Source organism: Vicugna pacos, chromosome 4 (assembly GCF_048564905.1).
Source record: "Vicugna pacos chromosome 4, VicPac4, whole genome shotgun sequence".
In the NCBI taxonomy this organism is placed as follows: Eukaryota; Metazoa; Chordata; class Mammalia; order Artiodactyla; family Camelidae; genus Vicugna; species Vicugna pacos.
Window position 1 is genome coordinate 5,266,982 of NC_132990.1, and position 21,678 is coordinate 5,288,659.

At 47.2% G+C, this 21,678-nt stretch overlaps 1 protein-coding gene, 1 long non-coding RNA gene and 1 pseudogene across 7 annotated transcripts in view; 2 read left to right on the forward strand and 1 right to left on the reverse strand.

Moving 5' to 3' along the window:
* The first annotated feature begins 1,239 nt into the window (after positions 1–1,239).
* LOC140695795 (uncharacterized) lies at positions 1,240–4,426 on the forward strand. The gene is made up of 3 exons (XR_012071611.1): positions 1,240–1,391; positions 3,437–3,550; positions 4,124–4,426. It is a non-coding gene; the product is annotated as an uncharacterized lncRNA (long non-coding RNA).
* Positions 4,427–9,445: 5,019 nt separating this feature from the next.
* Positions 9,446–21,678, reverse strand: part of DAPK1 (death associated protein kinase 1) — a 179,868-nt gene continuing 167,635 nt past the window's right edge. For 5 of the 6 annotated variants that reach the window (XM_072959179.1, XM_072959178.1, XM_015243525.3 and 2 more), the window contains exons 23-27: positions 21,151–21,289; positions 20,200–20,320; positions 17,603–17,791; positions 10,490–11,718; positions 9,446–10,042 (exon numbers count right to left, since the gene is read on the reverse strand). In XM_072959179.1, the coding sequence (XP_072815280.1) occupies positions 10,027–10,042; positions 10,490–11,718; positions 17,603–17,791; positions 20,200–20,320; positions 21,151–21,289 (1,694 nt within the window). In that variant the 3' untranslated portion in view covers positions 9,446–10,026. Of the gene's footprint in view, positions 11,719–17,602; positions 17,792–20,199; positions 20,321–21,150; positions 21,290–21,678 lie in introns of all 6 variants that reach the window. The other variant, XM_072959180.1, reaches the window with a different exon arrangement.
* On the forward strand, positions 11,867–14,355 carry LOC116279927 (lysine--tRNA ligase-like; annotated as a pseudogene).

The window sequence follows — 21,678 nt, forward strand, 5'->3', positions numbered from 1 at the left end:
GCAGCTACCATCATCACTGCTTCCTCCCCTGCTTTCCCTTGATTGTCGAGCCCCCAAATATGCAGGATGCATTGAAATATGTCAACTGTGGGCAGAATCTCTGGCAAGATGCAGTGCTGAGTCCAGACCTTGCCATGGTGGACCTGTTGACCAGTGAGCCTTCCGGGAAGCTGGGGTCCTTCCCCTGCATCTCTGACATATTCTTAGGAAAAGAATAAACACATCAGAAATGACTTTCTTGACTTCTAGTGGGTGGATCCAGTTTATCCCGGCAAACTGGACCTGCCAGCTGACATGAGTGATCCACTGCCTTAACATTTCAGTCTCTAGGTCCTGACCTATTCATTATAGAAGGAATGGTTTCCTTCGTTCCTTGGTTTGTTGTAAAAACAGAAAGTATGTGAATGTTTCATCACCAAGTGGAAAAATTAACTAAGCCAGTTACCTGGCTTATGAGCAATAATGTCACAGTTTCCTTATGTCGTGTTCCGGGGGATGGGGCCGTAAGCCTGTCGCCTGCCTGGCCTGTTTTCCTCCTATCAGCACTTTCAGTGAATGACTTGGTAGGAACTGTTTTCATGGATTCTCAGAGGGACCTTGGCCAATGTCCTTACAGCAGTTTCTTCTGTTCCTTCTCATTACTTTTTTAATTAAAAAATAAATAGGACAAGTAATCATTATGAGAAACTTAGAAAGTACAGATTAAAAAAATGGGGAAAAAAGTGCATCCAACCCCTACCCCTGGCCTCTTGAAGCCAGTTGACAACTAGAAATGTATCGTTCACTTTCAAACATTCTGTGTCGGGTTATGGCATTTGCTCACCGTAGTAACCCTTATCCCCATTTTACAGAAGAATAAACTGAGGTTTGGGCACTTTCTCTGCTGGCAGGCGGTGTAACTCCAGACAAGCCACAGCACGCACCACGGGGCTGTATCAGACCTGGACGGAAGGTCACTGGTCATTAAAGATCATTCAAGAGAATTGCAAGAGGACAACAGTTAATGCTTTATTCGTATATGACCGTTCTCACAGTCCAGGGGAACAGCAACCAAGAGACCACATCCTTCCCAGTGCCCTACGTACAGTCATTACCCTAGGCACAGCCCCTAACCCGCTGCCACTGTCTCCATGGAAACATTTCTTGAAAGGGCTTCCTGTTCTCTGTGACTCTCCTCTGACCTAAGCGGAAATTATCTAGGCTGAGCCTAGAGAGGGTGGGCTCTAAAAAGTTTCCCATCCACTGGCTTGGCACTGAGACGGGGCAGGTCACACATCTCGGGATGACCAAGGGTGGTAAAACAAACTGCCCATGCGACCACAGGCCCTTTGCACAAACTTGGGGAGGAGGAGTAGCTCTGTGAAGAATGAAGGAGACAAGATTTTGCATGAGTAAGGTCCAAGCCAGATTTATTTTAAGAATAAAGGAATGTAGAGGGAGGGTATAGCTCAAGTGGTAGAGCACATGCTTAACATACACAAGGTCCTGGGTTCAATCTCCAGTACCTCCTCTAAAACTAAATAAACCTAATTACCTTCTCCCCACCAAAAAAGATAATTAACACAATTATAAATAAATAGGATTTTCTTAGAATAAAAAGGAATGTGATAGTTCTTAACAGTGTGAGAGAGTCACTAGGGCCAAGGGCAGGGTTACTGTCCTGGATGAATCTGAAAGGGGCTAATTAGTCCCCAGGAAATGGAAGGAAGTGCAGAAGGTTGATGAAATCTGGAGAATTCAAGTTTACCGTTTTTCCTTAGGCCAGTCCTGTGATTCCAGTGGGCACAACTTCACTTCCTATCCTACTCAGACACTAACGAGGACGAAGGTTGACAAACATGACAGAAAATGCCAGTCTCCCTAATGGGCTGGGACACTTGCCGCTTTGGCCCCTTGCCCTCCGTTTTCGGGCCGGCGCTTCCCAGCTGGTGAACTCCTTTCCCACACCCCGCCCTCCTCCAGCCTGAGTTCTGGCCATTCCTGTTGGAAAGGGGACCTGTTCCTGGTTGATGCTCCACGATTTGCATAGTGGAGTGAACTCAGAGGGATCTAAACAGTCTGGGCACAAATCCAGCCCAGCCTGCGCCAAACAGTAATTTCAGAATGACTGGGGCTTAGTGCCAACGATCACCTATGCATGTGGAGAGCCAGGGCCCCGTGAGCACACGGAGTGAGTTGAATGCAGCTGAACTGTGGCCCCTGCCGCCCCCTCCTCCAGGCACCTTTGAACAGTCTTCAAATCACACTCCTGTCTGCACAGGCCAGGCAGGTAGCAGGCCGTTGCACGTAAGATACTCAGAATTCTCTCTCTCTGCTTGATCAGAGTTCACAGTTGAGGACGGTCTAAGCAGGCAGAAAGTCAAGGCTGGGCTGTCAAACCGAAGCTATAGTCCCAGGGGCCGGACGTGTCTGGCTACGCGCCCGCACCCCCGACTCCCAGGTGGTCACCACTGCCCTCCTAGGAGCACCCACCACCGTCATTCCCAGCTTCTTTCTTTTTCTCTTGCCAAGATGGGACGAGAGAGCTGCCTTTACTCACCTGCTCACTGGGAAGCAAGCTTCATTTTTCTTTTTTATTGTGATACAGTATCCGTAACAAAATTGACCACTTTAACCGGCTTCGGTTTAGTACAGTCACATTGTTGTGTAACCAGCACCACCATCCATTACCAGGGTTTTTTCATCATCTCAGACTGAAACCCTGTCCTCATTAAACACTAATTCTTCCTTCCTCTTTCCTCTCAGTCCCTTAATTTCAGATGTGATGAGAATATTTTGAAATGATAATGTTCATTTCTTGCTGACTTTTTCATCTTTTTAAAAAATTTTTATCTTATTACTTTTTTTTTTTTTGCAGTTTGGGCTTTTGGCAGAGGAGGGGAGTAATTAGGTTTATTTAATATTATAATTTTTTAATTTACTAGAGGTACTGGGGATTGAACCCAGGACCTCATGAATGTTAAGCACGGGCTCTACCACTGAGCGATACCCTCCTCTTCTTGCTGACTTTCTTATGTGCAACTCTCCCTTGATTCACCCAGAGGTTTCCATTCCTTGAGAAGTGTTAGGATTATTAAAGGAGAAGTGAAAAGAAAAAGAGTTCAATATTCAGGCTTTAACTTCCAAAATAAAAGTTTTGAGCTCCTGACATTCAGTAAAAATCCAGAGATTTTTATTATAGAGAGAGATAAAATGCCTTTCCAAATTCCAAAAGCTCCTGAGAAGCTGGGGTAGGCACCAAATCTTGTCTATGATACATAGAAAAATCAGCAAGCAACATAACAACTTTAAAAAAAGTTTAAGTGGCTGTTTCGGGTGATGAGTCAAGATTTCTATGCAACCTGGAGGATAGAATAAGGATGGTGAATTAAAACCCGCTTTTGCAATTTGCCTGGGGCAGCTGGAGCAGATGACTGACCCTTGCCTTTCCTGGCAGGTCGTGCCAGGGTAGATGTGCACGACTTGCAGGTTTTCCCTGACGCTGAGCTTCTGCGTCCTTGTGTCCAGAGCAGCCGTGCTTCCGGAGCCTCGCCCCGCCTGGGAACAGGGGGTGAGTTTTATGGTTTTCAGAGGATAGACTCAACATCATGGAATACTTCATGGGAAGAGGCCTGTGGGGCTGTCCCCACACTTCTAGACGTGGCAAAGAGTATAGGCTTCTGAACAAACCAAATGGTCAACTTTAAAGACACGTGACCCATGACCTGTCTGTCTAGGGACATGCAGAAAATAAGGACCCCGGATGACTTTTCCTCCTAAGATTAAATTATTCAATGAAAAGAAATGCCCATTATTCTGACTCTAACTTACCTAGTTTTCCGTTTTTTTTTTTTTTTTGCATCACAATGTGTTTTTTTGTTTTTGTTTTTGTTTTTGTGATGACTGGTGGCAGCATTTGGTAGATGTTGCTGTTTCTAAGTGCTCTTAACTTTGTAAAACAAAGTGTCACGCTCCCATGTCCTTTATGGCATTCCCAAAGAGTGGGACCCCCACCCCCACCCCCACCCCCAGTAGTGCTTCTCAGGGTTCCAGGGGCCGTAAAATTGTACTTTTTATTGGCAGTTTCAGGCTACAGCTTCTGGGAACGGAGAGAAGTAAAATTCATTTTATTTCTCATTTTCAGGACGGCATCCTTCCAAAAATGATGAAGGAAAATCAAATCAAGGCTTTAGTCAAAACAAGCTGTTGCCCAGTTTATGGCGAGATACGTGAAATGTCACCAATGTCACCAGAAGAAAGCAGTCAGCTAAATCCACAAATTAGAACAGGATAACCAAGTTTGCATTTTTGCCCTGAGGCTGGTTGTTTTCTGCACGAAAGGACCTTTAGTGGGATCTTCACAACGGATGGCTAGTTTAGACTGGTAAATTCCTCCTTTGTTTCCCCATTGTAAATAAGCTGGAATAAACATCAAAATAACACACTGGCCCCGACCTAGCTAGACAGCTGGATCCCAGGAGATGCGACGTTTGTCAGCCGGAGAACTGGGACCCCTGAGCGGAATGGCAGGGAAGCTACGCAAATAGAAGAGACCAGAGCACCCAGATGCAATGAGAGTGTTTTGAAATGATAATGTTCATTTCTTGCTGACTTTTTTTTTCTTTTTTTAAAACTTTATTTTATTACTTTTTTTTTTTGCATTTTGGGGTTTTTTTTTTGAGAGGGGGTAATTAGGTTTATTTAATATTACAATTTTCTTACTTATCAGAGGACCAGGACCTCATGAATGCTAAGCACAAGTACAACAGAAACTAATAGGATATTGTATGTTGACTATACTTCAATTAAAAAAAAAGGCACATAAAATTGTACTTTTTTGTATGATTTCAATTACATTAAACTAAGTCTGGAGGGGGAGGGTGTATGTAATTCAAGTGATAGAGCACATGCTTCGTCTAGGTCCTGGGTTCCATCCCCAGTACCTCCTCTAAAAATAAACAAACAAGTAAACCTAAATATCACCATCCCCCCCAAAAAAGGTCTAGAAAAAAAGCTAAAGGGAAAATAAAACTTCCATTGCATCAAATTGCCTGGAAAGCCAGGTGCTCCGCTGAGCCCAGGGAGGGCAGGCCCTGAAGGACTTTGATTAGCTGCTCTCCATTAATTTTTTTTAAGTTATTTTTATTGAAGTATTCTTTTTCTTTACATTTTCTAGGTAATTTTATTTATTTATTTTAGGGTTTTTTGGGGGGGGGAGTAGGTAATTAGGTTTATTTATTTATTTATTTATTTTCGGAGGCGGTACTGGGGCTTGAACCCAGGAACTCGTGCATGTTAAGCATGTGGTTAGCTGCTTCCCAGCGCAGAGGTGGGAGCACAGACTGTCAGCAATAAATGCCTGGCTTCTCCTTCCCATGTGAGTACTGGTCACAGAATCACGTGACTTAGAGGAACCAGCCCTGGCCTCCGTCTAGGGTGACTGGTCTCCCCTTCTTCCTTCCTTTCTTGGAAGACAGAAAGACCATCATCACTGCTGCTGTGACGGACAGAACCTGAGGGCCTTGCAGCATCCCACTGGGCTCACACTGGGGCCGGAGGACCGCATGGAGGGGCGGGATAAGACAGTTCTCGTGATGCTCTGTTAGTCACCTCCGTCGTGGGAAACGGGCACTCACGGCTGAATCAGCGGGAATCAAGGCTCTTGGCCAGAAGAACAAGTCTTTTTGGCGAGAGAATCCCTCACCTCATGAAACACAGACATACGGATACACACGTTTATATACACAAGACACACAGGACAAACACACACTTATACATTCATATGCACAAGCTTATATGCGTACATACACACATGCATGTACCCACAGCTACATGTATACACAAGCACATGCACGTGCCACACACACAGACGTACACTTACGCACATACAGTTATGCACACTTACGCATAAACAAACAGTATACACACATACACATACACTCTGGACGCACACACTAAAATATAAATGCTTAGCAGAGGAGTATAAAGCATTTTAGGTGTGGTCAGAGGGCCTGACACTTAGTCTGAACTGTTAATAATTGAACTATGCTGTTTTGTTTAAATCTCTTTTTTTTAACCTTTTTTTTTCTTTTGGTGGGGAGGTAATTAAGTTTACTTATTTATTTAAATGGAGGTACTGGGGATTGAACCTAGGGCCACATGTATGCATGCTAAACATGTGCTCTTCCACTGAGCTATACCCTCCCCACCGTCCCCCACCCCCATCTAAATCTCTTAAATGCTTTATTTCCAGCCTCCCAAGAGCGTGGTTGAGTCACACCATCCGTAAGATCTCTTTCATTGTAAAATTCTGTGATTTTGGTGGGACAGGACACATCAGCCAGAAACTTGTCTCGGTTCCTTCGCTGTATCACCAATAGGAACCCCTCAGGCTGGAGTCACAGCCTTTGGGCCCCTGGCCAGGCCACCCTCACCACTCCTCAGCTCCTAGCGATGGGCATCGCAGCCCGATCCCAGGGAAGCGTCTGTGATGTCTGTGAAGCTTCCTTCCTGCCCCTCTTCCCCACCCGACACACTTCTTTCGATCAAAGAATTGCCTTGTGCACACAAGTCCCAGGCCACCACCTGAGGCTCGGTGTTCTGCGAGGATTAGCAGCTGCTTTCTGGAGTTATTTCCAGCTCTGCCATGTGCATTTCCAGGGCTGCAGATGGAAGCGGGTGCGGACAACTCCTTAAAATCTCCTCTCAGGGGCACCTCCCTGGCCAGGTGCTCAGCAGGGACAGACGCTCCCGTCCCCGACCTGGCCTCTGCCTGGCAGCTGGCTGAGTCCTTTCATCCGCACGTGACCTTTGGTTGCAAGGATGAATTTGACCTCCCCCTCAGGTGGCCACCCGAAGCACAGCTACCATCCCTGAAGATTGCCCCTGAGATCAGATTCCTGAGAGCCGAGCTGAGCCCTGAGGCCAAGGCCCGTGTGAGGAGTGGGGCCCAGGCACTAGCCCACCAGACTGCATCCCTGCTGTGAGCCCCGCGGTGCCCTCCACAGGCGCTCAGCAGACGCCAGGGGAGTGCTGACTCAGAGCACGTCATCCTCTTCAACGGTGTGGCCTGATTAAGTCCTCAAGAATCCAAAGTCCTGAAAAGACTGTTGGCGCCATCCCAGGTATGAATTCAAACTGGAAACAAAACAAAACACTCCAACCGAATAGTAAACAAGAAAGAAAAGGAGCCAAACAAAATTCTTACTTCTTCTTCCCATGATAACCACTTCACAGTTTTTTTAAAATAACAAATACCAAATCTTCCAAAAAGCAATCTTTTATTTTTCTATTCCTCATTTTTCTATTTTTGGGTTGGGGAGGTGCAGGCTTTTCTGGGCTGCTCTAAATACTCGGGTCGTCTTGTGTATTACTCACCAAGCGTCACCGTTACCTGGATGTCTTTAGGTTCCACCTTTATCCTCTGTCCTCATGTTTAAAAAATTGTGGTAAAATAAATATAACATAAATTTTAAATTTTAACCTCTTGTGACTGCACAGTGCAGTGGCAACAAGTACCCAGAGGTGGTTGTGCAAACATCACCACTGTCCACCTCCAGAATTTTTTCAGCTTGCAAAACTCTTAATGAAGGCCTTCCACTTTTAACTCAGATCTCCCCTGGGTTTTACAGCCTGGCTGGCTTGGAGCTGCTGTTTCTGCCAGCAGGCCCAGCCCTTCACTTAGGAGTGGCTTTTCTGGGGTCACACCATCAGGATTCATAGTAAGACTGGTGTAGATTCTGGACACTGAGAGGGTCAAATGTAGTTTTATGGTTTCAAGGAATCCTGTAGTAATTGTAAACCCCTTTCTGCAAAAAATTCCCATCCAGAGTTCTGATTCCTTGTCCCAGGTGTGGGATCCAGATTTCGGAACCAATCAGAACTCCCAGAGGTGCCCGCCAGTCCTCTCCACAGAGACTTTGGGTCCCTGGGATGCTCTTGTGCATACAGAGACCTCTGTCACCCCAGGGCAGTGGCAGCTCCCAGGGGATGCGGAACATATTGCTAGAGTGCATTTCATAGCAACTCTAAGGAAAAGGCCACGAAAGGCTTCCTTCTGGCTCCTTCTGTATCTTTTGATACGCTCTGAGGCCCCAGGAGGTGAGCTATGGATGGCCTGTTTCTTCCCTCCTGCAGGAGGCAGAGCTGGCAACCCACGCTGGGACCTTGCCAGGCAGTTCCAGCCTACCCAGAGTTCAAGGCACTGAAGGCCCCCACAGCATCTCTCGGGGCAGGGCAACGAGCTCAGCGGTCCTTAAACTCTTCAAATTTGGGTCGTAATGATCCCTCAGTATGGCTTCAGCATGTTAGGAGCTTAGGTGGCCCCATACTCTTATGAACAGGCACCTGCACAAAGCAAGTATCAAGACCCTTCCAGTACCCTGCTTTATTCGCTCAGCATCCTCGCCCTGTCCCTTTCTCCTGTTAACAGAACTCCCTCTTCGAAGAGAACAGCTCCTTCCCCAACCCTGTCCCCGGATCCCTGGGCCCAGCCCAGTCATGTAACGTTTCTCTCTCCCAAGCAGCGGGATGGCTCCGTGCCCTGGGCTGGAGCAACCAAAATCCTTCTCTGGGATTTTATTTACTGATGCTGCCAGAGGCAACCCTTGCCTCCTAGGTCCTAGCTGCCTGGTGCTAAGCCTGAAGCTGTCTTTTGAAGCAGGAGAAATGAAGTCGACATTCAGGAGAGTTGATACGAGAAAACGAGGTTCTACTCCTCTCAGGCAACCGCAATTTCAATTTCAGTGCCATCCTCTCAACGCATGCCCATGTTCTAGTTTTATTCCATCACTATTTCTTTTCTCCTTAGAAAAGCAGATCTTATTTATTGTGGACAATTTAGGCGAAACAAATGGACCCTACTCCGACCACCATAGAGAAAATCACCGATACCATTCTAGTCTTTATCCGTTCAATCTTTTTCCTTTGCTTATTTTTTTTTTCCTTAAAGCAGCCTTAAGATTTTACTAGAAATGGGTTTTGTCACTTACAGCTACCATGCAGATTAAACTAGAGTTTCTAGTTGATGACCTTGGGGCAGTGTGGTCTCTAAGTAGAGAAGAGCAGGAAGGTAAGAACCTAATAATTTGGGTTGATTTCCATCCATGAAATCACTTTCTGGACTGGTTTGTCCCATGAGGTGGGGTACTGGCAAGGGAAAGCAAAACAGAGAAAAAGAATCCCTTTTGAATTAAACACCCACAAACGAATGCGACAAGCAACTGTTTATTTATATAAAAAAAAAAAAGAGGAAAAGAAAAAGAACAAAAAAGAAAAGAAAAACAAGTTTTTCACTACATCTTATAGATTAAGTAAAAATACCTGTATTAATATATATGTATATACATACTGCATATATATATATATATATATACATATGATATAACATTAAAATTACATGCTTCTCAGGACAGAAGAATTAGGACATGTTCCCTTATTTCAATTTAAAACTCTATCACAATTTAAAATCACTGCAAGAAAATTTGCTTCCTTTATTTTCTTTTTCAGACTTCAAGTACAGGAAGTTATCAAATCAGGATATAAACGTGGAGGACCATCTGCTATGCACAAATGACAACAAACTGCCACAAATCAGGAGTCAGGGTCTTCTGAATTCTCACACAGGTCTTCGCTCCCTACAACCGGGTCAACCTTCTACCTGAGATGACGGGGAATGAGGACACGTGACAGCCTGTAGGTTCCGGGAGGGTGTTCACGCTGAGTTGAAACAAAAGCGAACACAAACATGTCTTATCGGAGCAATAGCACTGGCCATGAAATCGCTCTAGAGGAGGTTTCTTTCTCCCCTTTCCTTGCCAAAGGAAACACAAAACTTGCCAAAAGAAGAAGAAGAAGAAAAGGAAACAAAAACAAAAACAAAAAAACTCGGGTGAAGCACCTCTGGCGATGATCAGCATTACAGCATGAGACAGAGAGGGAGCGTTTCTTTCACGACAGCTCCTGGCTGACTTGGATGATTTCAAACACACCCTCTTCTGCAAAAGGCACTCACATATTGTCTGTTTATAAATCATACAGTGGGATTCCTTACGTGGGAGTTTTCCTACAAATATAAAAGAGATAAGCTGAGGACATGGTATAACAAAGAAAACAGTATAAGAAATACACATTTTGGATAAATGTGCGCTTTTTTTTTTAAAGGACAATCAATATAACAGTTTAAAAAAATTTCATTGAAAAGTTAGGAATTCCAGTAAAATTATCAGTAAGCAGCAAGGTACTAAAGGGTGAGAGACGGAGGGAGGCTAGCTTCTCAAATGGCCAAAGGAAAGGATATGGTCTGCTCTTCAACTAGAAAGACCATTCACCCACAACAGAATGTGTGAGAGGAGGGAGGTAGTGGCAGAGAAACAGGTGAAGCGGGAGGGAGGGCGGTGTCCTTCGGGATGTGGGCACAGGAAGGGATGCTCCGGAATCTCCCCCCGTGGTGAAGATGGGCTGTGTCCCCCTTGCCTCTGCAGACCCTGCCCAAGCCAAAGGTTGCCCTCACCGGGACACGACCGAGCTAATGGAATTGTAAGACGTGCCACTGTTGCAGCTTGAGGCGTAGGCCTCCTGGCCACTGCCGTCGAGGTTGATTTTGAACACTGAGGACGCCTTCAGGAGAAAGTCGGCCGCGTCCCGGCGCCCCAGCTCCCGCAGTTTGGACATGAGGATGCCGACCGTGCTCTCGGGGTAGGAGGTCCACTCTCGGAGCAGGGCGTGGACCGGGCTCGGGAGGAACTCCTTGGGAGCCCCATTATTGGTGTTGTACTTTGCCACAAGGTCAGGGAGGCCCAAGTTCATGGCGAGAAGGCACCAGTCCTTCCCCATGGGATCGGGTGGGTCCAGCAGGCGACTGAGTTTCCTCCGGGTCAGGAGGTTGAGATCTGACGCGTGGATGTCCATGCCCAGGCTGGCCTGCGAGTAGATGTCGTGACAGCCGAAGCACATAATGCTGCTGAAGCTCTCCTTGTAGCCGCCCATGGTGTTGGTCAGCGACGTCTCCTTGAGGGTCTGCGCCCGGAAGAAGTCCCGCGGCTGGTAGACCATGACGGGCTCGTGGTGCTCCCTCAGCTGCTGGGGGCTCAGGTAATGCTTCACCGTCAGCAGCCCCGGCAGCGTGGTGGCCATGACGTTCTCGATGGTGCTGCACACCGAGTCCAGCAGGAGGCAGCACTTGATCTTCTCCGTCTCCAGCCCGCGCACCTGGACCTCGATGCCCTGGCCGTGGTTGACCAGGAGCACCAGCAGCTCGGCCCCGCGGTTGGCGATCTTGCAGCCGTTCACCCACAGGCGGATGTCCGCGTCTCCCTCCGCGCTCTGCTGGTGGATCCACCGGCACAGGTTCACCTGGACCTTGTGAAAGATGCCGCAGGGGAAGGGGGTGAGGTGCTCCACGGGGACGATGCGCACCCCGCCGTAGACCCGCACCTCGTCCTCTTCGTCCGTCCAGTAGCGGTGCAGGTTGTCGGTCTTGATCAGGGCGGGGATGTCCACCATAGTCCCGCTGCTCAGGTCCCGGGCGCAGATGTCCATGGCATCCAGGATCTGCAGCAGCTCCTCCACGTCGCTGTCGGGCACCAGGCGCTGGACGTCCTCCACGGTGTAGCGGCCCCGGTAATGGTGCAGGGCCCGCGGGGTCTCCACGGAGAGCAGCTTCCCCAGAACGTTGGTGCAGAGCCAGCGGGGGTCCAGGAGCAGCACGTCTTGGACCGTTTCACTTTGCATGATGTTGATCTGCCAGAGGGGACAACATAAGTCATGCATAGGAACATACATAGCCAAATGCACTGCTGCTCAGAGCCCAAAAGGGCCTGAACAGTAATGAAATCTCTGCAGACGTCGTAAGGAATGACCCAGGACGTTCATGTGGACGGATCTCCCAAATCAATACTGACACCAGAAACTAACTCAACACTGTAAATCAACTATACTTCAATTAAATTTTTTTTCTTGCAGTGCAGGTGGCTGAAGTTAAAGTAGACAGTGGCGAGCTGAAACTGAGCAAAAATGAGCTAAAGAGACGCCTGAAAGCTGAGAAGAAAATAGCAGAGAAGGAGGCCAAGCAGAAGGAGCTCAGTGAGAAAAGACTATGCCAGGGCACTGCTGCTGCCACCAGCCACACTGCTGACGATGGTGTGGGTACAGAGGAGGAGAGCCTGGACCCAAATCAATACTACAAGATCCGCAGCCCAGCAGTCCAAAAAATGAAGGTTAATGGGGAAGACCCATACCCACACAAATTCCACAAAGACATCTCGCTCACTCACTTTATTCAAGAATATATTCACCTGCAGCCTGGGGACCACCTGACTGACAGCACCTTAAAGGTGGCAGGTAGGATCCATGCCAAAAGAGCTTCTGTAGGAAAGCTCATTTTCTATGACCTTCGAGAAGAGGGGGTCAAGTTGCAAGTCATGGCCAATTCCAGGAATTATAAGTCAGAAGAAGAATTTATCTGTATAAATAACAAACTGTGCCGGGGAGACATAATTGGCATTCAGGGCAATCGTGGGAAAACCAAGAAGGGTGAACTGAGCATCATTCCCTACGGGAGCACACTGCTGTCTCTGTGCTTGCACATGTTACCTCATCTTCACTTTGGCCTCAAAGACAAGGAAACACGATACCGTCAGAGATACTTGGACTTGATCCTGAATGACTCTGTGAGGCAGAAATTTATCATCCGCTCTTGATCCTGAATGACTTTGTGAGGCAGAAATTTATCATCCGCTCTAAGATCATCACATATATAAGAAGTTTCTTGGACGAGCTGGGATTTCTGGAGATTGAAACTCCCATGATGAACATTATCCCTGTGGGAGCTGTGGCCAATCCTTTTATCACCTCTCACAATGAGCTGGATGCAAACTGCCCCAGAACTCTGCCATAAAATGCTGGTGGTTGGTGGCGTTGACTGGGTTTATGAAGTTGGATGCCAGTTCCGTAATGAAGGAATTGATCTGACCCACAATGTGAATTCTACATGGCCTATGCAGACTCATGATCTCATGGAAATCACGGAGATGATTTCAAGGACGGTGAAGCACATTACAGGCAATTACAAGGTCACCTACCATCCAGATGGCCCAGAGGGCCAAGCAGATGAAACTGACTTCACCCCATCCTTCCAGAAAATCAGCGTGGTAGAAGAGCTTGAGAAAGCCCTGGGGATGGAGCTGCCAGAAACTAACCTCTTTGAAACTGAAGAAACTCACAAAATTCTTGATGATATCTGTGCAACAAAAGCTGGTGAATGCCCTCCGCCTTATTCCACAGCCCGGCTCCTTGATAAGCTTGTCGGGGAGTTCTTGGAAATGACATGAGTCAATCCTACATTCATCTGTGATCACCCACAGATAATGAACCCTCTTCAAATGGCACGCTCTAAAGAGGTCCGACTGAATGCTTTTGAGACAGGAGGGAAGGGGGCAGGGCACAGCCACTGAAGGAATGGCAGCAATTTAACACCAAAATGGTGGAAGATTCACTTCCTAGTGGGTCTTAAGGATTAAGAGGTTTAACTTCTAGTAGACCTTGAGCTTCATTATACGCTCATTGTAACAGTGTGATCAAATAACATGCCCGTGGGCACCGTGACAGCCCCAAGGCTGACCACAAAAGGCCAAAGGACGGGTGGTGGCCCAGTCCCTGGGAATCCCAGCTCCTTCCCCAGGGCAGTTGGATTGATCCCACCTGTGGGGCTTGTTAAGCTACTGAGACCATAATAAGTGACAACACCACGCCTAGTGGCCCTTGGCACGCTCTCTCCCCTTTGGAGACAGCCCGCACTGTCTATGGAGTGTGTACCTACTTTTACTTTAATCCGAGCACCCAATTCCCACACCTTTTTCCTTGCCTTTCTCTTGTCTTACACTCTATGCAGTGTGTGTCTCTCTAAATAAATCTACCTTTACTCAACGGTGGCTCACACTTGAATTTTTTCCTGCACGAAGCCAAGGACCCACACTTGGCAGGGCACAACCGAGACCTGGGACTCGGCCCCCCTCATGCCCCACATCCGTTTTCCTGCATCACTTTGAGCTATTTGTCATGAAAAAGGAGATATGCAATGCCTACACCGAACTGCATGACCTCATGCAACAGCGACAGCTTTTTGATGAACAGCCCAAGGCCAAAGCTGTCGGGGCTGATGAGGCCATGTTCACAGATGAAACCTCCTGCACCACCCTGGAGTACAGGTTACCCCCCACAGGTGGCTGGGGCACGGGCATCGACTGCATCGCCATGTTTCTCACAGACTCCAATAACATCAAGGAGGCGCTTCTGTTTCCTGCCATGAAACCCGAAGACAAAGAGAATGTCCCGACCACTGCCACATCCGAAAGCACAGCACCCAGCACTTCTGTCTAGAAAACAACAGTCACCAAGTCCTGTGACTCTGGCATCTTTGCTTTTCTGCAAAAGATCAAGGACCGTGAGAGGATTCCTGTGTGTACTGCAATTTGATCACCACAGTTCAGTTTAGCCATCAGAAGAGGGAAGAGGAACTAAGAATTCCTTTCTACTCCTTGTTACTAAATGAATCATTTGTCTCTAAAAAAAAATAAAGCCAAAAATACCAGCTTGGCAATGTCAAAAGGGAGACTCTCAAAAAGACGACCTTTGACTCTTTTTCTTATAAAAGGTCAGTGTAATTAAAGACCGAGAGAGGGATGGCAGCCAAACGCAATGGGTTATTTTTGGCTGGATTCTGAATCCCCAGACACATAAAGGAATAAAAATAGCTGTGAAAGAAATTGGGACAAGTGGCCAACACCTGAATGAGGACTATACATTCAATGATAATACTATATCAATGTTGTATTTCCAGGAGGTGCTAATTAATTACATTGTGGTTATGTGGGAGAACGTCCTTCTCCTTAGGAGACATAAGCTAAATTATAAAGTCATGATGTTTTCAAAGCAAATAGATAAACAGGAAAGAGAGAGAGAAGCAAATGTAGCAAAACTTAAACAGTTGGTGAAATGAGACGAAGAGGGTGTGAGAATTCATTGAACCACTCCTGCAACTTCTCTGAAGGCTTGACATTTTGCAAAAGACTCAGAATGTTATGATATTAGACTGCGAGGTCAACTTTTGACACACGTACATATAAAAAAGGTCTGGAAAGATCCAGACAGGGACGCAGAACCATGACAGAGGTCGGCCCTGGACAGAAGAGAGAGGAAGGAGGCAAGAAGTGATGGCCAGAGGGCACTTGAGCTTTTCCTGGCACATTCACTCCTTTAAAAAGCAGAAGTCGAGGAGCGGAAAAAAGTGTGACCTCCCAAAAATGGAAGCAACTTTCCCCTTTATGGAACACTTGCCCTTCCTTCCTTCCCTCCCGGTTCTGGGATAGTTCTGAAACGGGGCAGGACATCGTGGTACCTCCCGGGTACAAGTCCTTCCCATGTCTCCCATTTCGTATGTAAGAAATAGGCTTCATTTAGCTTCCTTGACCTTCCCTGAGTTCCAAAGGGCAGATTCAAACAGTTGTTAATCAGGGAAGGGAGGGAAGGCAGAGAGAAGTGAGGAACAGCTAACAGCAACTTTGGCACATCATTGTAAACTGACTATACTGCAATAAAAATATTTAAAAAAAAAAAAGGCTAAGAACAATAGCACAGCCTGGGGCAGGGTCCTGGTTCCTCCTCAAGGAGTGTACATAACAATATCTCTGAGTTCTTCTGCAGGAACTGAGGCCCCCATCCAGGTGGAGGACAGCAACTTCAGGCCGAGCACAGGACTCCTGGGACACGCCCTGTTACCTGCCCACCAACCAATCAGAAGAAAGTCACACGCTGCAGCCCCAGCCCAGACTTGTCTGTAACACCTTTTTCCTGGACATCATGGGAAGTTTGGGTTTTTTGAGCATGAGCCGCCTGTCCTCCTTGCTCGGCCCTGCAATAAACCTCTCTCTGCTCTAAACTCTGATGTTTCAGTTTGGCCTCACTGTGCGTAGGGCACACAAACTTCTGTTTAGTAACAGTTCTGCAAAAACATGGTGATTTAAAGGTGGACTCCACTCTCATGTGGAGGCTGAGGCTCTGGACCTGCTTGCACCAGAAGGACTTTTCCTCCCCATCGTCTGGTTTAAATCTTGGAGATGCCCTCTGTATCCAATTCTGTTCCAAACTGAGCCTTAGACTGAAAATGTCTGTAAGGTAGAGCAGTATCTACTTAGGTTTTCATCAGGCGTTTGGGGGACTACTGTTCAGTCCTAGACACAACTACCTCCTCAGGATCACGGAAGACAGACTGATAAACTGTCTGGTATTGGAGGAGATCAAGGAGACGGCTGGTGGGTGCGATGTGGGATCCTGAGCCCAGAAAAGGCACGAGAAGGACAACTGAGGGAATGTGAGTAAGGCCCTTGGATCGGATACTAAGGAATCAGGACTGGAGGAGGGGCTGGCAGCTGATCAGAGTGGGGGCCACCTGATTTAGATACCCCTTCTTTTTTTTTCTGCCTTCATTTAAGCCTTCATCTACTTACTGAAGTGTCAAGAACAGGGAGGGATGTGATGCCAACAATGTGGGTTAATGGCTATGATCTAGAAAGTTGCTGTTCAAATGCCAGAAGGCAAGAGAATACTGTATTAAAAAGAGCGACTTTATTACTATGGCTATTTTTTAAAAAATATCCAGCACTATGTTACGATGCAAGCTTCAGTCCTTCCCTTGTCCCCATCCTTGGATTCAATCATTTAAAGGACTGCTGAAGGCGCCAGTAGATTAGCTTTAGTTTCACTGGAATTCAAAGCTGACACAATCACTCCTTGAGGCCCTACTCACTGGCTTCTGGATTCAGTGATAATTTCAAGATTATATGATCCACATAAACTGACCACAGGGTCCGACGTGGCACCTGAGACTGGGAAGGTAAGCTTCTGGTTTTCAAAATCTTCAGAACTGCTTCTGGTTTTTAAATTTCAGAACTGTTCTTCTTGGCCCAGACTAGTTTACACTGTCTCCTGATTTCACGTGATGGAGGAAGGTGAAGGCTACGCCCCTTCTAGAAGGATGGGCCCTGCGTGATGCAATTAGAACAGGCTTCCTAACCTGCACCCCAGTGCTGACCGTAACACCACTAGGAACAAAGATTCCTATTTCTTGGCCATTTCTGGGGCACACTGTTTGCTGTCTTTGTGTCTCTAGCTGTCATCTCCCTGAGGACGTGTCACTGTGATTTCTCGATCGTCCATGAACCCGAGAGGTCTGTATGGAGCTGATAACACCCCCTGGAGAGCAGACATCCTGAAGCCACAGGAATGACAGCTAAGCACCAAGTGCCCCAGGGAGACAGAGGAGCGGCCCAGCCACCCAGAGTAGCAAGAACGTGCTCCAGAACTAAGAGAAGCCGGAAAACAAACAAACAAACAAAAACCAAAGCAAAACAAAACCACAGCTCTTAAGGTGAACAGGAGGGCAAAGAACTGCAGTTCAGAAAATCACCCGAGGCTCCGTGTGACAGTCACATGTCTGGAGACATCATGGGCAGTGGGCAGTTCCCACTCTGCCTCCCAGCTCAGCCCAGCTGCAGACACTGGGACTGGGAGCAGAAGTGCATCCCGGGGGGGGCCCCTCCCAGACCCCCGCCAGGGCTCGAGCCCTCACCTCGCCCACGCTGTGGAGCTGCTGCGCGATGTGCCGGAGGTCCGCCTCGCTGGCCAGGGGGTTCAGTTGGTCCTGCACATCGTACACAAACTGCTGCAATGACATCAGCTGGTTGGGCCCGTTGAGCTTCCTCCAGGAAGGCAGCGTGGAGATGATTTTCTCACACAGGTGAGTCATGGGAGGGCAGACCTAGAACATGCAGGAAGGGACAGGTCAACGGACAGTTGCAGGGACTCAGGAGGAGCTGGGATAAAAACGATGTCGCCCATATCCGCAGTGTTGTGGGAAGTCCTCTGGATGAGCTAGTGGTTTTTTTGGTTGAGTACTGGGGCAGTTCTTTTTTCAGTGCTGCCTCTAAGCAGGATGTATTTATCAAATATGAAAGTGTAGAGGCTTTCACTTCTATTGCTCATGTTAAACAGATGACGTGGCGTCACAGTAACGGTTTTGGAATTGTGGATCCAATCAACTGATGTCCACCGACTCCTAACGTTTTTTCTCCCACTCTTGAAGTGAGTGTTTCAGCCAGGTGATGGCCACTTTATGAACAGAGAGACAGGAAAAGTGAGTATCATTATCAATATTAGATGGGTTTTTTTTAACCAGTAAATTAGGTATTCATGGGGGTCATTGTTGAAATATTTCAAATTTGACTAATTCTTGGTAATTGGGTTTTTAATCTCTGAACTTGGTTAAATAAATCGGTCTATGTTGCAGACTCATATTATCAACACACTTTGCCAATTAAAAACTCCACCAGCCACACATTGCACTGCATCACTAATCAGGCAGTCCCTTCTCGAATATCTTTTATGCCCCCTAAATTCCACTTCCAGTTCAGGGGATAAAGGCTATTTGGTGATTCCACTTGCCTGATCTCAGAAGTTCGAGGGGTCGGGGTGGGGGGGGGGCGAGTGAAGCAGACATCATGCCACGCCCCGGTTCAACACTTCAAGGATTCAGGGACTCCCTACAGCCCAGGACGGGGTGGGGCTGCGGGATCCCCCTACCGGCCCTCATCCCGCCTGGTGCGCAGGCGCGGAGTCCTTCGCAAACCACAGCTCGTGATCGCCACCCACTGGTTTCTGTGAGCAGGTTCTCCGAGGCCGAGCAGGCTTAGTCCCTGCCCACTGACTGTGCCACGGCGCCGCCCCCTTCAGAAAAAGACGAGGACCAGGCTTCATGAGAGAGGAGAGTGGTCCTAGAAACTCCCAAAGCCCACCTGGAGCTGGAGCCTGGGGTTGTGCGCATGGCATTTCCATCAGGCAAACAGCCAAGTATCACTAACGTCGGCATCCGCCAGGGGAGGCAGGGCGAGACCCTACGCTCGGGTCTGGGAGCAGGTACAGTCCCCGGAACATTTTATTTTAGCATTTTTTCATTGGGACGTTTGCCCTTTTCGTACCAATTTCAGAGAGTTTTAAAATATTATGGAGAGTAACCTTTTATATGTCAGAGACATTGGAAGCATTTTTTCCTGGTCTATCCCACCTTTTAACTTTGTTCATGGAATTTATTTTCCAGAAAAACCTTTAACTTTTATGTAGTCAAATAGGTGCATTTCTTTGAAAACTCCTGGGTTTTCTATCTTGGTTTAAAAGGTTTCCTGAAGCACTCTAAAGTTATTTTAAAAATAAATTCTCTTCCATTTCCATTCCAGACTTTGTGGGGTGTTTGTTTGTTTGTTTGTTTTTAATATTTAAAAGCTTTAATCTGCCGACAGTTTATTTTTGGGCTTCGCAGTGGGTAGGATTTAACCTTATTTCCTTCTAGGCAAAGAGCCAGTTGTACCAGGTCATTTGTCAAATAAACACTTTTCCCATTAAATTTAAATAACATCTGTTTTCCATTAAATTTCTGTAGATGTTCTGATTCACTTCTACACTCACTAATCTATTCCACTTACTTATTGATTACAGAGCTTTTATAATGTCTCATTTACTCTTCTATTGAACTTTTCAGACAAAACCCCAGTTTTCTCAATCCCATTTAGACGCTGGAACTGTATTAAATTTATATAACTTGGGAAAGTGAACCACTTAGTAAGATCTGGCTATCCAAGAACACCGCCTCACCCCATTTGGTCATCTACAATTTCACACTCATGAAGGAATTTTGTTGGTGACTGTTTTTCCACTTTTCTGCATTTCCCAAATATTTCACAATAACTCACTTTTGAATTGGCTTTTGTAATTTCTAAGAAGCAATTTGTTTAAGACACAAACCACCAGGGGGAGGGTAGAGCTCAGTGGTAGGGCACGTGCTTAGCATGCACACGTCCTGGACTCAATCCCCAGTACCTGCACTAAAAAATTATAATAAATTTAAAAACCCACCCAAACTGTCATTACTTCATACACTCACTCTAAGGCGGCCCACCTTGCCCAAAACAACCCTTCGTCTTGAGGTCCCTTCTTTGTTTCTCTACCCTTCCTTCCTCATCCCAGAGCAACAGGATAAAAAATGGCCATGCAGACATCTCATACTAGGTCCCATGAAATCCAAACCAAACCAAAAGGATCACACAAAGAAGCCACTCCCGGGTCCCTGGAGGGTCCAGGCAGAGGTCGGGTCCAGCCCTGTCCAGGTGTACTCACCGAGACAATCTGACTCCGTATTTCCTGCAGGTGATTTCGAAGCACCTTCATGTCCTTCGACCCAGAAGCCCCAGCATCCAGAACAAACAGCTTGTTTGAAATGTGAAGATCGTTCCCAAACCTAAGGGAAGATCAGTACCCTCATCAGAGTAACGCAGTCTTACCAGGTGTTCTCACAGGAGCCAGGCTCCTGCTGGGCCAAAAGTCTGGTCCCGCGTGGCAAGGAAGCTCTGATGCCCCACCTCCCACCTGCTGTTTGTTGGACTCTATAATGTCGCCCAGGTGTGGAGGCCTGGGGCCCCTGCCTGCTTTAGTTGTGCAGACAGACGCCCTGGACTCCACAAAAAGCTGAGAACCCAGCGAGGACAGGCTTCAGGTCCCCCGACGATGCAGGAAAGGTGAGGCCTCATGCACTCACTTTACATGTCAGGAGAAGAGACGTTCATTCAAGTTGATGGAGTAACAACACAGGGATGGGTATGAAAGTAACATCTTAGATGTAAAGCATTGGCAGAAGCTTTGCTTTTCCTACCAGGAAGATAACAGATGAGTGTCTTCAGCTGACAAACCAAGAATTCAAATTACTAGCATATTAAACGGAGCTGCGAATTCAAACTTCCACTAAGTAAAAATATGTACTTTTTACATTGTGATTCTGTGCACATTCATATTTATAAGCGATCAAAAGTTTTCCAAAAAATACTTGATAAACAACAAGCTCATACTGTACAGCACAGGGAACTGTATTCAATATCTTGTAGTAACTTATGGTTAAAAAGAACATGAAAATGAATATATGTATATTCATGTATGACTGAAGTATTGTGCTGTACGCCAGAAATTGACACAACATTGTAAACTGACTACACTTCAATAAAATATATTAAAACGTCCTTCCTCTGGGTCACGTGACTTGCTGTGTTATCCCGGAAGGCGCAGCGGCCGGCTTACCTGTTCCTGATCTCTTTTAGCAACGAGGTGTCTTTGTCGTATCCGAACTCGCCTCCAGCTGGACGGGGGACGTTCATGATGTCGGCGTGGGTGGCCACCAGGACAACTCGCAGCGGGTTCTTTAGCTTGCCGCCAAAGGCTGAGGGCAGAGAGCCAACCGTTTCAGAGGCGGGTCCTCCCTCCTGGCTGCCTCTCCTCCCCCGGCGAGGTGGGATGCTCTGCCTCAGGCCCCTGCCTGGCGCTGGGAGTGACCTCTGGAAGGCCTAAGAGTGGCCAAACCCGGAACCAGCCTATTTCCTGAGTCAGCAGGAAGGTTGCTCAGAAGTGGACCAGACGCCACCACAGGGCACGAGGCAGCTTCTCAGATCTTCCTCCAAATAGGCCTTGTTTGCTCAGTGAAAGGAGATCTAATCTCTGACTCGGGGCAGGGGACGGGGACGTCCTTTACAAGACCAGAGCAGGCCCACTGAATGCAGCACAGCACAGAGATGGCTCGGAAGGGGAACTCCTACAGTTCTCACAGGCAGA